Here is a 13,509-nt window from a genome sequence, read left to right on the forward strand (position 1 = left end):
GGCCCGCGCGTCCTGTTGCCAACCGGACCCTGAGCGCCGTCTCTGTGGCAACCAGGTTCGCAGAGAAAGGACGATGGGAGCGCAGGGAAACGGGATGATAGAGCGAGCGTCAAATAGGGACAGAAAGTAGAATCGCGGGAGGAAGCAGGGAAATACGTACAAGCAAGTGCGCCAGTAAAGTAGGGGAGCACGAACTCTGCAACGGCGAGAGAACAGGTCTCCTCCGTTCAAACAGACTGAGGGAAAGGGACAAGCGTTGCCATGGTTTCGGCTGACGCTTGGAATATTGTTCTGACCGCCTTTTCATTCCCGCGCTACGACTCGTTTCTCTCTCCCTGATTCTCTTGCTTGTGCCCCAAAGCAAGGTTACCTTTCCCACTCTCCTATCTTTCTGTCACTCTTGCCGGTTCTTTACTCGCCTGTCTCTCTACTTCGCGTACAGCCGCCCACGCCTATAACCGGCCATTCGCAACCGGCGCGCGGCGGCTGGAGTTTCAAAGAGGAACAAGAGGAAAAGGAGGAAGAGGCAAGCTTGCGGCAGCTGCCCGCCATAGCAACGATGAGAGCCTGAGCAGCGGTGGCTCACTCTGGGGGGGGGGGGGGGGGGATATCTAGCGTCTCTTTTCCTTCCCTTCAACGCTCCTTGCTTCCCCAGAATGCTACCCTTTCCCGCTATGCTCCATGCGGTCTTCCTTCACGACCCGAACAGCGCCGTTCCTCTCTTCCTCTTCTCCGTTGCTAGTGGCAGCCTGATTGCTGCGTTCGCTCCTCGTTTGATCATTTTTGTTCTCTCTCATTTTGTGTCGCAGGGTGCGGCGACTCCCTGCTTTTTCTATGCGCCCGTATATTCGGCGTTGCCCGCTGAACCGTCTCGCCTAGCAGCGAGTGTGTGCGTGCTTGTGCTTGTGTTGCGAGGTTACCGTTTCACGATCCCGCTGCACGCGCGATCAAAGGGAACAACAGGCTCGACAACAGCAACTGATCCGTGCCGAGCCAATCCAAAGCACTGGGTGCGGAAGGAGTGTCAGTTTCACGCCCGTGGAGAGTGGCCTCCGTGAAATCGTCGACGGGTGCGCGTATAGTTTTCTTTTGCCCGTTTGAAAAGTGTCTGTGTGGACAGGGGTGTGCGCTTCGGCGCAGAACAGAACTGCCGTGCAAAGAAGCCAACCAGCCGACAGGAAAACGGGAGGCGAGCAGCGGTGTCGCCGTCTGTACAGGAAGCTCGTCTCCCCGCCCCCCCCCCTCCCCTTCCCGTCGAGACCGCAGGAACAGCACTGAGGAACGATATCGTGGTCATCGTACTGACGATGAGAGCGCTGCTTCAGTAGAATACTCGAATCTTGTGCGCACGGTGTAGCCAGTGATTTCACTGGCACAGTGAAATAAGAAGTGCTTGTACGAAAAAAAGTTTTGTTTTCTCGGTAGTGAAAGCGGGAGAAGTCTCGCTTGTCCTCGACTGTGGAAAGGCGCGTGCGTATATTTCCGTCTCGCTTCTTGCCTGCCCTCTTCTCTCAGCTACATATCGCGCCACATCACCGCCTTCGCACCTGCGGTTCAAGTTGTGGTTGTCTGTTCGACGCCTGTTCGCCTTCTGGTTGCCGTGCGATCGTCGTTTGTTCATCGTCGGCTGGCTTCGTTCAGTCGTCTGCTCGCGACTTCTACCGACTTTCGACTGCGTCAAAGAGCTGAAACACAAAACAACCTCAACGGCTTGTATAGAAGCGGACACATATTCGTCGCTGCAGCCACGTTAGAGCTCCGGATCTGCGCCCTGAATCGACGAACCTAAGAAAACAGCAATTGCGTTCGTACGGCGAAGACGCGTGCCTGGAGGAAAAAGCGAACGGGCATAAGAGGAGAAAAGGAAAGCGACGCCCGTTATACGAAGCCGGTTGCCGACGTCGGCGCGCTGCGACAAGATTCGGAACGAGATCCAGCCAGCCAGCCAAGCTCTCTCCCCAGGTGGCGGCATTGAAGCGGCGGCGGCAGCGACTGATCTCGCGGCGGCGGCAGCAGCAGCGCGGTAAACTGCGGCGTCTCGCAGCGATATGACCGCGGTCCAGCGCGGACAACGACGGCTGTGCCTGGAATGCTGACTCCGTCATCGTGGCCTCTGCTCCTCTTGCTAGTGTCCCTGCTCACGGAGTACGCCAGAGCTGCGTTCAGTAAGTAACCACAGCCCACTAAAAAAACCCGCTTGCCGTTTGCTTGCTCCTCCAGCGCGCACTGTTCGCACTTTCGTGTAAATATGCAGCCTGCCTTTGTTTATTGTACCCGCCTACCAGCGTCAGTGCCTTGGAAGCTTCTTTTTTTCACTCAAGCATGGAATCTATACATGCGCAGTAGGGTGAGGATAACGTAGCGTCGTCGACAAAGCGTGTGCACTACCCAAGAGCCACCAGTGCCCTTTCCCATGCCTCCTTTCTTATTCCCCGTATCGTTGGCGAGTGCGTCACTTGATTGCACGTTCACATCACACTTCTTACGCCTGTTATTCTGTCACTTTGTCCAGTCTTCAATTCTTTCGACATGCTACGCTTGAAAAGTTTCCGAGATGTGGGAGCATTACATGAACCGTGGCTCATTCGATCGCACGCAGATACGCCGCTTTGCTCTGCGTTCTTCCCATGTAGCTCTCGTCCAACCGTTCCTCGACGGTACAGCGTTCGGGCCTCAGACTGCCTACGTCATGCCGTAGAGTATGTAATTGAGGTACTGGCGCCTGGTAACCTTCGACATCGCGCGCCCTCTGAAACCACACACGAACACAATATGGCCGAGAACGTTTCCTTCACACCGGTTTGTTCTGGAGAAGCGCTCGCTTCCCGTGCTCCCATCGGTGCAGCCTTTATCCCCGACGTCATCCCTACAAACGCAGCGTTGTCAAGCGTCGACATGGAGGTTCACGCAAGTGGAAAAATGTATTCCGATGTCGTCGCCTCTACGTGTACTCGACCCTCCGCATTTTTTCTAACGCAGCATACTTTTCTACGACTGCGGCCCTTCGGGACGTCCATACGCACGCGAAAGCGCTGTGCGGACGTCGCTGTGTTACTGCCGATGTTCCGGGCGGGGCTGTGTTCACGTGTTTCCCCTAAAGCATTGCCCAAATACCTTCGTACCTTTTTTTTTCCTTTCTGCGGTGTAGTCATCGGCAATTTGCGCAATAACCGGTCATGTTCAAACGACTGGTGGCGTGCCTCCTCATTTCACGTTACCATCCAGACAAAAAGAGGAAAAGGGAAAAAAGGATGAAGGGTATGATTGCATGACGACGAAAGAGGGAAGCGATGTCTCTATTCAATACTAGGAGTTGCGTCGTCCCTCGCTTTTCTTTAAACACTTAGACACACATACAAAGAGGATTAATAAAGATATCGGCTGTTTTCTTTGCGTATAAGTTCCGCGATGTCTAAAGGCTGGGCTTATTAAAAAAAGAAACACTCTTTCTGGATTGTTCTCGGCTGCCTCGAATCGCACGTAGGAAATAGAAAACTACCTCGATTCGTTTTATGTTTTCCACCCGAACTCCTCAGTCTTTTACTTTATACGCGGCACACGGTACTATTACAGTGGGACGCCTTTCGAAAGAAAGAAAGAAAAAATCCGGCCTTGCTTTGTTGTTGCTGTGGGAAAGCTGCAGCCCGTATTGTAGCAATAAAGGGGAAGCCTTGTGTAAGAAACGAAGGGAGCTGTGGTCTTGCGATTGGCAACGACATGAGCGAAGGAATCGGGAATGATAAAGCGAAAAGGAAGGAAGGCGCTCGCAAGGAAAGAGGAAGAGTGTGCCCGTATAAGGTTAACGGTCAGCCGTGTACAGCATGCTATTCAATCTAGGAAGAAACCGTAACGACGCGGAGGAAAGGAACAACTAAATAAATAAAAGGAATAGTTCCTCGCGGTGACCTCGATTTGGATCCGAGGCGCGTCTGGACGTTGGCTCGCTCGCTTTTGGCATGCCCGCCCTGGCTCGCGCGATTGCAGTAGCAGCGCGGACAGGATGTAGGCTTAGGGCTTTCGGGGTCGGTACAGAGCGTCGGAGCGCCGGGTTTAGGCGGCGGGGCAGTGCGGATTCGTGACGCGCGCTTTAGAGGGAGACTCTGTGGGACGTGCCCGCATGCTTCCAAAAGGCAATGAAGAGTAAAATGAGTCTTGTTTTTCTTCTTTTTTGTCTTCTAGGCGTTTCTTTGTAAAAAGAAATTACTGTGCAAACCTCTACCTTCTTGCTTTCAGCAACATAAATGTTTGCTTAGCGTTCAAAAATAATTTCACTGAATTCAATCGGTGCCCTTCTAAATTTGTTTTTTTCTAATAATCCTAAATTGTGCGTTTCGTGTTACTAGCTTTTCTACTTCTTCCCGCACACTATTTCTCTCCATTTTTTTTCTTAATGTCAATTAGAATATAGGCTATCCCCGTTTGCTCTCTGATCCCTACTGCTGTCTTCCTGTCTCTTAACCTCACGCCAAACATTCTTTGTTTCATCGCTCTTTGCGCGGTCCTTACTTGTTTTCGAGCTTCTTTGTCAGTCTCCAAGTTTCTGCCCCATATGTGAGCACCGGTAGAAGGCATTGATCGTACACCTTTATTTTTAATAATGGTAAGCTTCCAGTGAGGATCTGGCAATGTCTGCCGTACGTAGGCACTCCAACCCATTTTTACAGCGAGGCTGTATATATGGCTAGGTTCTGATGAAAAATGTGTCCGTTGGGAATAGCCGTGTAGTTTGAGAAGATCTCCCCATACGTGGGCCGATCCCGATGATAGTGCAATACTGGGCCGACCCGCGGTGGAGGTGAATCAGGCTTTAAACACTCCACCAACTTGCAAAAATAAGTTCAATATCTTAATTCGAGATACAACCCGTATCAGATATTAAGCTGATAAGAACAGATACTACACCTTGACCCGCGTCGGCCATGTCTACGTTCGCACAGCCCTCTCTTTGCCAGCGTTCCAAGCGCTTGCGTGTCTCCTTTCCTTCCGCTATCCCGTGATGGCGGTCCCGCCTAAGCGTGCTGCCTGCCAGGACCACGAGGCGGCAAGGAATGCGAACCGTCCATGCGGCCCCGGTCCCGGGAACTTGGAACGTTTCACCGGAACAACGGCCCGGTTTCAGAGGGTGTTTGTGGGGAACCAATTTTGTGTGGCGCGTATTGTATGTGATCGCGTGTGGTTTTTTAGTGATCTCACAACCGTTGCTGCACTGCGAGACGTCGACCAACGCATGATGACCTTGGTTACGGTGAAGCAGTGTGTGCCCTCGGATTGCTGTGAGGTGTGTGTCTGTTCTACGTGCCGGGATTCGTTAGTAAAAGGTGTCTGCCGCGTTTTGCAACAACACATGGGTATGTATAACCCTCGGCGCCTCATCATCTTCCGAGGCTCAACATCGTGGATGAGCGACTTTATGTACATACGGCGTTTGACACACGGCAATAGACAGTTCGCCATTAATGGGCCCACATACACAGCTTCACTTCTCGGCCACCTTCACAGAGTGGAATGACACTGAATTTTTATTCTTTAGTAAATTTCCTTCTGATGATTAGGGTCCCCTGTGAATATAATCGAGCTACGTAAACGAACTCCTTCACATATTCTGGAGGCTGACTGGCGATCCTGAACTCATGTTACCTTGCTCGGCTATTGATCATTATCTTTGTCTTCTGCATATTAATCTTCAACCCTACTCTTACACTCCCTCTGTTAAGGCCCTCAATGATTTCTCGTAACACGCCCCCAGTGTTGCTGAACAGGACAGTGTCATCTGTAAAGCGAAGGTTGCTGAGATATTCGCCGTCGATCCTTACTTCTAAGCTTTCCCAGTTGAATAGCTTGAATACTATTTCCAAGCATGCAGTGAATAGCATTGGAGAGATTGCGTCTCCTTATCTGACCCCTTTCTTTATAGGTATGTTTCTGCTTGTGGAGAATTAAGGTAACTGTGGGATCGCTGTATATATTTTGCAAGATATTTACGTAAGCGTCCTGTACTCCTTGATTACGTATTGCCTCTATGACTGCTGGTATCTCTACTTAATCAAATGTATTTTAGTAACCTATGAAAGCGATATAGCGAGGCTTATTGTACTCTACGGATTTCTCGGTTATATTATAGGTGACATGGATGTGATTCATTGTGGTGTATCGCTTCCTGAAGCCAACCGGTTCCCTCGGTAGACTGAAGTCCAGTGTTGCCTTTATTATATTGAAGATTATCTTAGTGAATATTGTATATGATACTGGAAGTAAGCTAATGGGCCTATAATTGTTTCATTCTTTAACGTCTCCCTTTTTGTGGATTAGTATAATGGTGGCATTCTTCCAGTACACTGGGACCCTTGAAGTCGATAGAGCGCATAAAGGGCCGCCAGTTTTTCAAGCATTATGTGTCCTCCATCTTTGATTAAATCGGCTGCTATTCCATCTTCTCCTACCGTTTCTCCCCGTTTCATGTCTTGCAAGGACCTTCTAACTTCATCGCTAGTTATAGTGTTTAGAGTTTTTTGCTGGGCGAGTTAGTGCATAGCTGTTAGGAAGAGTTGCGCCTAAGAGAGAATGAACACAGGAAAAAAAAAAGGACTTGGACGAGAAGAGCGCAGATTATCAACTGGGTTTATTTGTGTCAAATTTGCATATATAGGCATGTTCACACGTGACAAAAAAATAAAGGAATGGGGAACGAGGAGGAGAGAGCAAATCAAGCCTGCCTCATGTTAACGCAAGGTGCGCAGAAAATTGTATTTAACATGATATAGGGCAACAGAAGTGTCACGCAGTCATCGCCCTTTTGCATGATCTGAAAACCTTCTAAAAGCCCACGGGCCATTTTATTATTCCTTCAGCCTAGAATCTTAATTTTGTTGAACATTGGTGTACATGCTTTGTATGGAATGCAATGAGCGGGCAAGTGTGCTCATTCTCATTTCCGAATTGACAATGCATGCTCCTCTGCGCGTTCACTTACGCAGCGCCTTGTTTGTGCCACATGTACTCGTCCACATTTTAGCGGGATTTGATATACCACGCTCGTGGCACATTTCACGAAAGTTCCACTCTTCTTAACATAGTTATATCGCCTCTGTGACCTGCTCATTACTACTTCGAATGGAGGTATCGTGGCTACTCTGGGCACTGTAAAGGTCAGTATAGAATTCTTCCCCTGCTTTTACTATATCTTCGAGCTTGCTGATATTACCCTGCTTATCATTCAGTGCTGATATCTTGCCTTGTCCTATGCCAAGTTTCCTTCTCACTGATTTCATGCTGCGTCCATTCTTTACTGCTTCGATCTCAGTCTTTCTCACGTTATGATTTCGAATATCTCTTATTTTTTTTCCTTGTTGATCAGTTTTGACAGTTCCGCGAATACTATCTGATCTTTGAGTTGGACACTTTCATTCTTTGTCGTTTCGTTATTAGGTCCTTCGTTACTTGGGAGAGCTTACCTACTGTTTGCCTTGGTGCCCTACCTCCACCTTCAATTGCTGCTTCTGAAACCAACCTAGTTAGTTACGGCTTGATTTCACTGGTGCCCCAGTGAAAAAAAAGGAAAAAACCCGGAAAACATTGAATGGGCAGAATTTATCTGGAGCCGTTTATTACGTTTATTACTTTATTTGTTATAACCCACTACGTAGTTTCACGACAGAGAACGCAACAATTAGGGGCTTGCGAATATTCCAAGTTTCGAATACGAATCGAATACTACGCAACAACTATTCGCATTTAGAAATGACCTACTCGGTAAGTTTGAATACTTGAAGCTGACCAAATATATTCCATCAATAGCATGTCAAAGTATCGTTACTGTTCTCAGTCTGCTAAACAAAGTATGACGAATCATGATAAGTGAAACAACGGCAAAAATAGAACCAAGATCGGTATTGGCAAGTTTTGTTTTCGATTTCGCAGCGGAATCTTACATGACAACGTGTTTTTCGCTTGTAATTTGTCATTTGTTGTGCCTGGCAGTCTAGTCGTGTAGCACTTTTATCTTTTACGCTATAACCAGTGATGTTTTCGTTGCAACATGCACTTTTACATCTATCTACGCACAGAAATCCTTCAGTGGGTTTTTTTCCCCCGACTTCTTATCCTCTCTCGACAACCATTTATGGTCCAAGAACGCTAATTCCTTGAAAAGCTAGTCATACAACACTCATTCTTTCCTGGAAAACTTGATTATAACGAAGTGCTAAAGTTGTTAAGAGGCTATACGTGTAGCTTTTTTTTTTATTGACAATCAGTGATATTGTGTTCAAAACTGATCCATTGTCCCTGATAGCTAGCTGCCTTATTTCCGCCACTATTCAGTACAGGTGGGATACCTAACTATACTGAAATGAATATTTCTGCTGCAAATATGAGTATTCGTTTGACTATTCGGCATTCGATTTGATATTCCATACTCGCTGTCCTTGTTCAATTCATATTTCAAAAGGTTATATTTGCCTCGAATTGGTTTAATAAGTTGTATTGGGCAAACGCGCGCTTACGCGTGCGCTCTTGATTTCAGCCGGAATGCCCAGGCTGCGAAAAAAAGAAATCGCGGCACTTTTGGTTCCCAAACTTTTGATCGCGGCTGTACATACTACAGCATTAAAAAGTTTTCGCTACGGTAACGACCGTTGTTGTCAATATCATCCCTTTTTGTTGCTATTGATTTTTGAGTGGCGTGTTATAAACAAGCTATGCCCGATGCTCAGCGTCGTACAGAACCAAGATGGAAAATGGAACAAAACAGAGGACCACACGCGTAAATGTATGGGCCCTTCCGCTGCTTATAAACATAGGCGCTAGACAGCTACGGGTTTTGCCCACTGACTTAGCCCGCTAAATTTAGCCGGCAAAAAAAGGCAAAGGCGAGTAGTAGGAGGATGATAAAACAAAAGCCTACAAATTTTGAGCACTTTTTCGCTGCGCATAACCGTAATTTTACAAGTCAACATTGCAGTGTGTTATAGCAAAAGCTATGAGAACGAGTCTTGGGACATTCTGCACCTTTCTTTTTAAATATAAAAACGCAGAATTAGACTGTCCGTAGATTCAAACAACCTAAAAACGCGCATTCTTTTCAGGTGTAATAGTCTGATGAGGAACGTGACCCGAAGTTTTTTCGGGCCGGTCACTCGCTGTTATCGCTCGCGCGAAACCATTTTATGTCATTGAATAGTTTTCCTAACTGACCAGTTCGTGTGTTTATTTTACTGTAACGACATTTATGGACTGCGAAATGGATTTGGGTCGTCTGTTCCGTACACTTTCGCACCAATTATACAATCATACCTAAACCCCGAGGATAAATATGTGTGAACCCTGACTTTCGGTTCTGTCTAAACGTATAAAAAAAAAAGGTGAAAGGATTGCCGAGGCTAAAACAACGCAATACAACACTATAGAGGACTATACGAAACAACACTGCGCCCGTGTACTTCTGTCTTATTTTCTGTCCTGTGTATTGCGTTGTTTTATTCTTGGCAATGCTGCACCAGGTGGCCTGCGCTTTTGGTCTTCATAGGTTGAAAACGTTACGCAGATCCAGCGCACATTTTGAAATCTGTGAAGTGAAGCTTCCGTAAAGTGGTTAAATAAATGGTATAGATCTGTTCATTTCCTAAAAGTACAGCAGTTTGTAATTCATTTCTTTTGGCCAATGTCCGGCATGTCCTGTAAGTTCTGCATGTGACCCGGACGAATGTGCAGGAGATACACAGATTTGTTTGAAAATTTTATTTGGAGCTGTACATGTGAAACATGTACAGCTCAACATGTACAAGAACATGTGAACGATGCAATTTGCTTCGTAATTTCCTTCGGGGTGTCATCAAATTTCTGGTTCTTGGAGAAATGGAAACTAGATTTATTTTCCTTCGATGTCGGAAGAATCGATTGTTCGCGTACGGCGATGTGGGTCGTGTGGTTCAATGCCTGACCCTAAAAAAAAAGACGCTAGATAGCAAAACGATTCGAGCTGTACGTCACCGTTGCGCATTACCAGAGAGCACCACCCTTTCCGCGAGAAGGCGCTTGAGCGCAAGCCATGCCAGAAAACTAAAGACGGGTGGCGATACCGCCTTGAAATTTACGTGCCAGCGCGCCGTGACGTCATGAGTATTGACCGCGTGTGCTGGGGCATAGCTAAATTTTTATTGGTAAAAATGAATTAAACGGTATTCTGAAAGAGTAAAAGACTGAACTTTGGAAGTTTCAACAACTTTTGCTGAACCATAACGGCCGAAAGTCGAACAAGCGATTTGCGATCCCGGAATTAGGTGGCGGTTCCAGGGTTTCACCACGAAATTCAGAAGTGATACTTTGAGCATCATTTTCCCTTCCAATAGTCCACCTATTACCGTGAAATCAATGAAAGGAGCATTCTTCAAAAATACTTTATCAATCTAAACCGGTTTAGTGTATCTTTTTAGCGTGGCCTCCGCGATCAGTCCGTTCCGTGGCGCGCCGCCGGAGCTGATCGCGGAGGCCACGCTTTTTAGTATCCCTTTAATTGTAGCTGCAACACGACGAGCGCGTTATAGCTTAAACAGTTATTTTACTGAGGTCGTCGTAGCGTACTCAATCTTAAAGGCATGATTCTGCCTTACTTATTTAACAATGGTCACGCGGAAAAAGATACATCGGGATTTGCTTGACATCATTTCCGGTGTTTGAATCGCACCGCTGGTACGAGTTGTTGTGGTCGTACCCGCTGGTACGATTTGTTGGGAACTCGGCGCTGACGCCCGTGGTTGTACCTGGGTCGCAAGCCCCAAGGGTAGCGTTGGCCTGGCGGCCTGGGGTACAACTGGAAGCATCCGAAGGTCCCGGCAAAGCATGAGTCGACTGGTAACAACAAAACAACTTGTTTATTTTAACATCGCAAAGAGTTGGCGGTCAGGTTGACCGAAGTAGAGAGACGGGAGTGCACTTTACTCAACAGAAAAAATCGGAGCCCTCCTTTTTGGCGTCCGGGGCAGCTGTTTTTATACTCTCGCAGTTGAGGGCAAGAAGGAACCCCTCAATAGACGAGCACGTGATTGTACAATGGGATAAGGTGACGCATACTGTCGTAGCGCCGTTGGTCGGGCACAAAGACTGGGAGGAGAAGGTAACCTCTACTCTCGTAGCGCCTCTGGCCGGCACAATGACTGGGAGGAGAAGGTAACTTCTACTCTCGTAGCGCCTCTGGTCGGGCACAATGACTGGGAGGAGAAGGTAACTTCTACTCTCGTAGCGCCTCTGGTCGGGCACAATGACTGGGAGGAGAAGGTAACTTCTACTCTCGTAGCGCCTCTGGTCGGGCACAATGGCTGGGAGGAGAAGGTGACTTCTATTCTCGTAGCGCCTCCAGTCGGGCACAATGGCACATACACTCACACACGCACATGAAGACACGTGGCATCGGAACATGCCTGGACGCGCTTGGCGGGGAGCGTAGCGGCGACGCCGAACGGGCCAAAATGTCTGCCGCTTTGTTGCAGTCGCGCCGGCTAAACCGCGCGTCGTAGGCGAAACGTAACAGACCGCCCCGCCGGGGGAAGGAGATCCCGATGGACAGGGGACTGCATCCGCTGTCCGGAGGGATGTCGCTCGATGATGCTCATAACCGAAGTCGGGCGTCCCTCGACGTTTCTTGAGAGCAGCGCACAGAGAAGGCCTCGTTCTCTCGTTCAGGTTCGCACGGGACACTGCAAAGTGACTTCGGGAGAGTTCACATTTTTGTTCTCGTTCCCGGCAAGCGTTAGAACTACGCTGAAACTCAACCGCTCAGTCAGCAAGCACGGCACAACCCTCACTAAGCCCTGCCAGGCTCTTTCCCCTTTTTATACCACTGCCTAGTTCCTTACAGTAGTCTAGCATCACTCAGAACGCGTCCACAAATTGGAAAATTGCACTAGAAAGCATATCATCACTTTGAAACACTAAACAAAAGCAATATGTTAAAAAAAATCCTGCCTCAGGAAGAAAAACATCAGTAACAAACAATTTTGAGGCTGATTCCTACGTTAGGGGCTTCGACTTAAGCCATCGGCGTTACCGTTGAGACTCCCCTTTTTGTAACGCACCTCAAAGGAATATTGTTGCAAAGCGAGGCTCCAGCGCAGGAGGCGGCCATTTTTGGGAGAGATGGTCTGCAGCCATTGGAGAGGGCAGTGATCCGTCTCAATGATAAACCTCGAGCCGGCTAGATAGCATGACAATTTCTGAACGGCCCACACGAGACATGCACACTCTTTCTCGGTGGCGCTATACGCCTGCTCACGACTGGTCAGCTTACGACTAGCATACAGGACGGGGTGTTCTACTTCTCCATTTTCCCGTTGGCACAGTACAACGCCCATGCCTCGCTCACTAGCATCGCACTGAACAACGAACCCTTTAGTATAGTCTGGCGATCGTAGCACAGGCTGGCTTGTTAGGGCACTCTTTAGGGCGCTAAAAGCTCTTTCCTTTGTCTCGTCCCAGACGACTGTTTGAGGCTCTGTCTTTCTTAGAGCATCCGTCAGGGGAGCCGCGATATCAGAGTACCTGGGGATGTACCTCTGATAGTAGCCGGCGACACCTAAGAACGACCGAATATCGGTCTTCGTGTGCGGTTGCGGGAAGTCTCTCACAGCGGCCACCTTTATTTCAGAGGGGCGGCGACGACCCTGACCAATCACGTGACCGAGGTAGACAACCTCGGCCTGTGCTAACTGGCACTTAGGAGCCTTTACTGTCAAGCCCGCTTCGCGCAGGCGGGTTAGCACTGCCCGCAAGTGTGCCATATGCTCAGACCAGGATGCGGAGAATATCGCTACGTCGTCTAGATACGGTAAAGCGAATTCTTGCTGTCCCCGCAACACTTTATCCATGAGGCTTGAAAAACAGTATGGCGCGTTCTTCAAACCAAAACTCAATACTTTAGGACGGAATGTTCCCATTGGTGAAATGAACGCCGCATACCTACTAGCCTCTTCTGTAAGTGGAACCTGCCAATAACCCCTGACAAGATCTACGGTGGAAATAAACTGAGCGCTACTAACTTTCTCAAGGCGCTCCTCGATGTTAGGGATCGGATAAATTTGATCCTTAGTGATGGAATTAAGCCTGCGGTAGTCGACGCAAGGACGAGGTTCCTTGCCCGGTACCTCAACTAAAATCAAAGGGGAGGTATAATCACTCTCACCTGCCTCAATAACACCGAGCTGTAGCATTTTCTTTACCTCAGCCTCCATAATATCGCTCTGGCGGGGTGACACCCGGTATGCCTTGGATCGTACTGGCTCTGGGGAGGTAAGTTCTATATCATGAGTAAGTACAGAAGTCCTACCAGGCCTCTCAGAGAACAGACCTTGAAACTCTTGTAATAGCTGGTGTAGTTCGGTTTTCTGCTCAGGCGACAGCGGTGCTCCACTGACTAAGTTACTAATGACTTGACCGGTGTCTTCCCTGTTCGTCACTGAGCCTAGTCCCGGAAGCTCGACCGGAAGCTCTTCAGGAACGTTTACCATCATGCACACCACT

At 48.3% G+C, this 13,509-nt stretch overlaps 1 protein-coding gene and 1 pseudogene across 2 annotated transcripts in view; one reads left to right on the forward strand and one right to left on the reverse strand.

Moving 5' to 3' along the window:
• LOC142588542 (uncharacterized) overlaps positions 1 to 13,509 on the forward strand; it is a 320,432-nt gene that overhangs the window by 64,389 nt on the left and 242,534 nt on the right. The window contains exon 1 of one of the 2 annotated variants that reach the window (XM_075700386.1): positions 774 to 2,165. The exons of the other annotated variant lie outside the window; for it this stretch is intronic. Coding sequence (XP_075556501.1) covers positions 2,090 to 2,165 — 76 coding nt within the window. The 5' untranslated portion in view covers positions 774 to 2,089. Of the gene's footprint in view, positions 1 to 773; positions 2,166 to 13,509 lie in introns of those variants that run through there. 2 annotated transcript variants of the gene reach the window in all.
• Positions 4,742 to 4,921, reverse strand: LOC142589155 (U2 spliceosomal RNA; annotated as a pseudogene).

The sequence above is a fragment of the Dermacentor variabilis genome, chromosome 7, assembly GCF_050947875.1.
Source record: "Dermacentor variabilis isolate Ectoservices chromosome 7, ASM5094787v1, whole genome shotgun sequence".
In the NCBI taxonomy this organism is placed as follows: Eukaryota; Metazoa; Arthropoda; class Arachnida; order Ixodida; family Ixodidae; genus Dermacentor; species Dermacentor variabilis.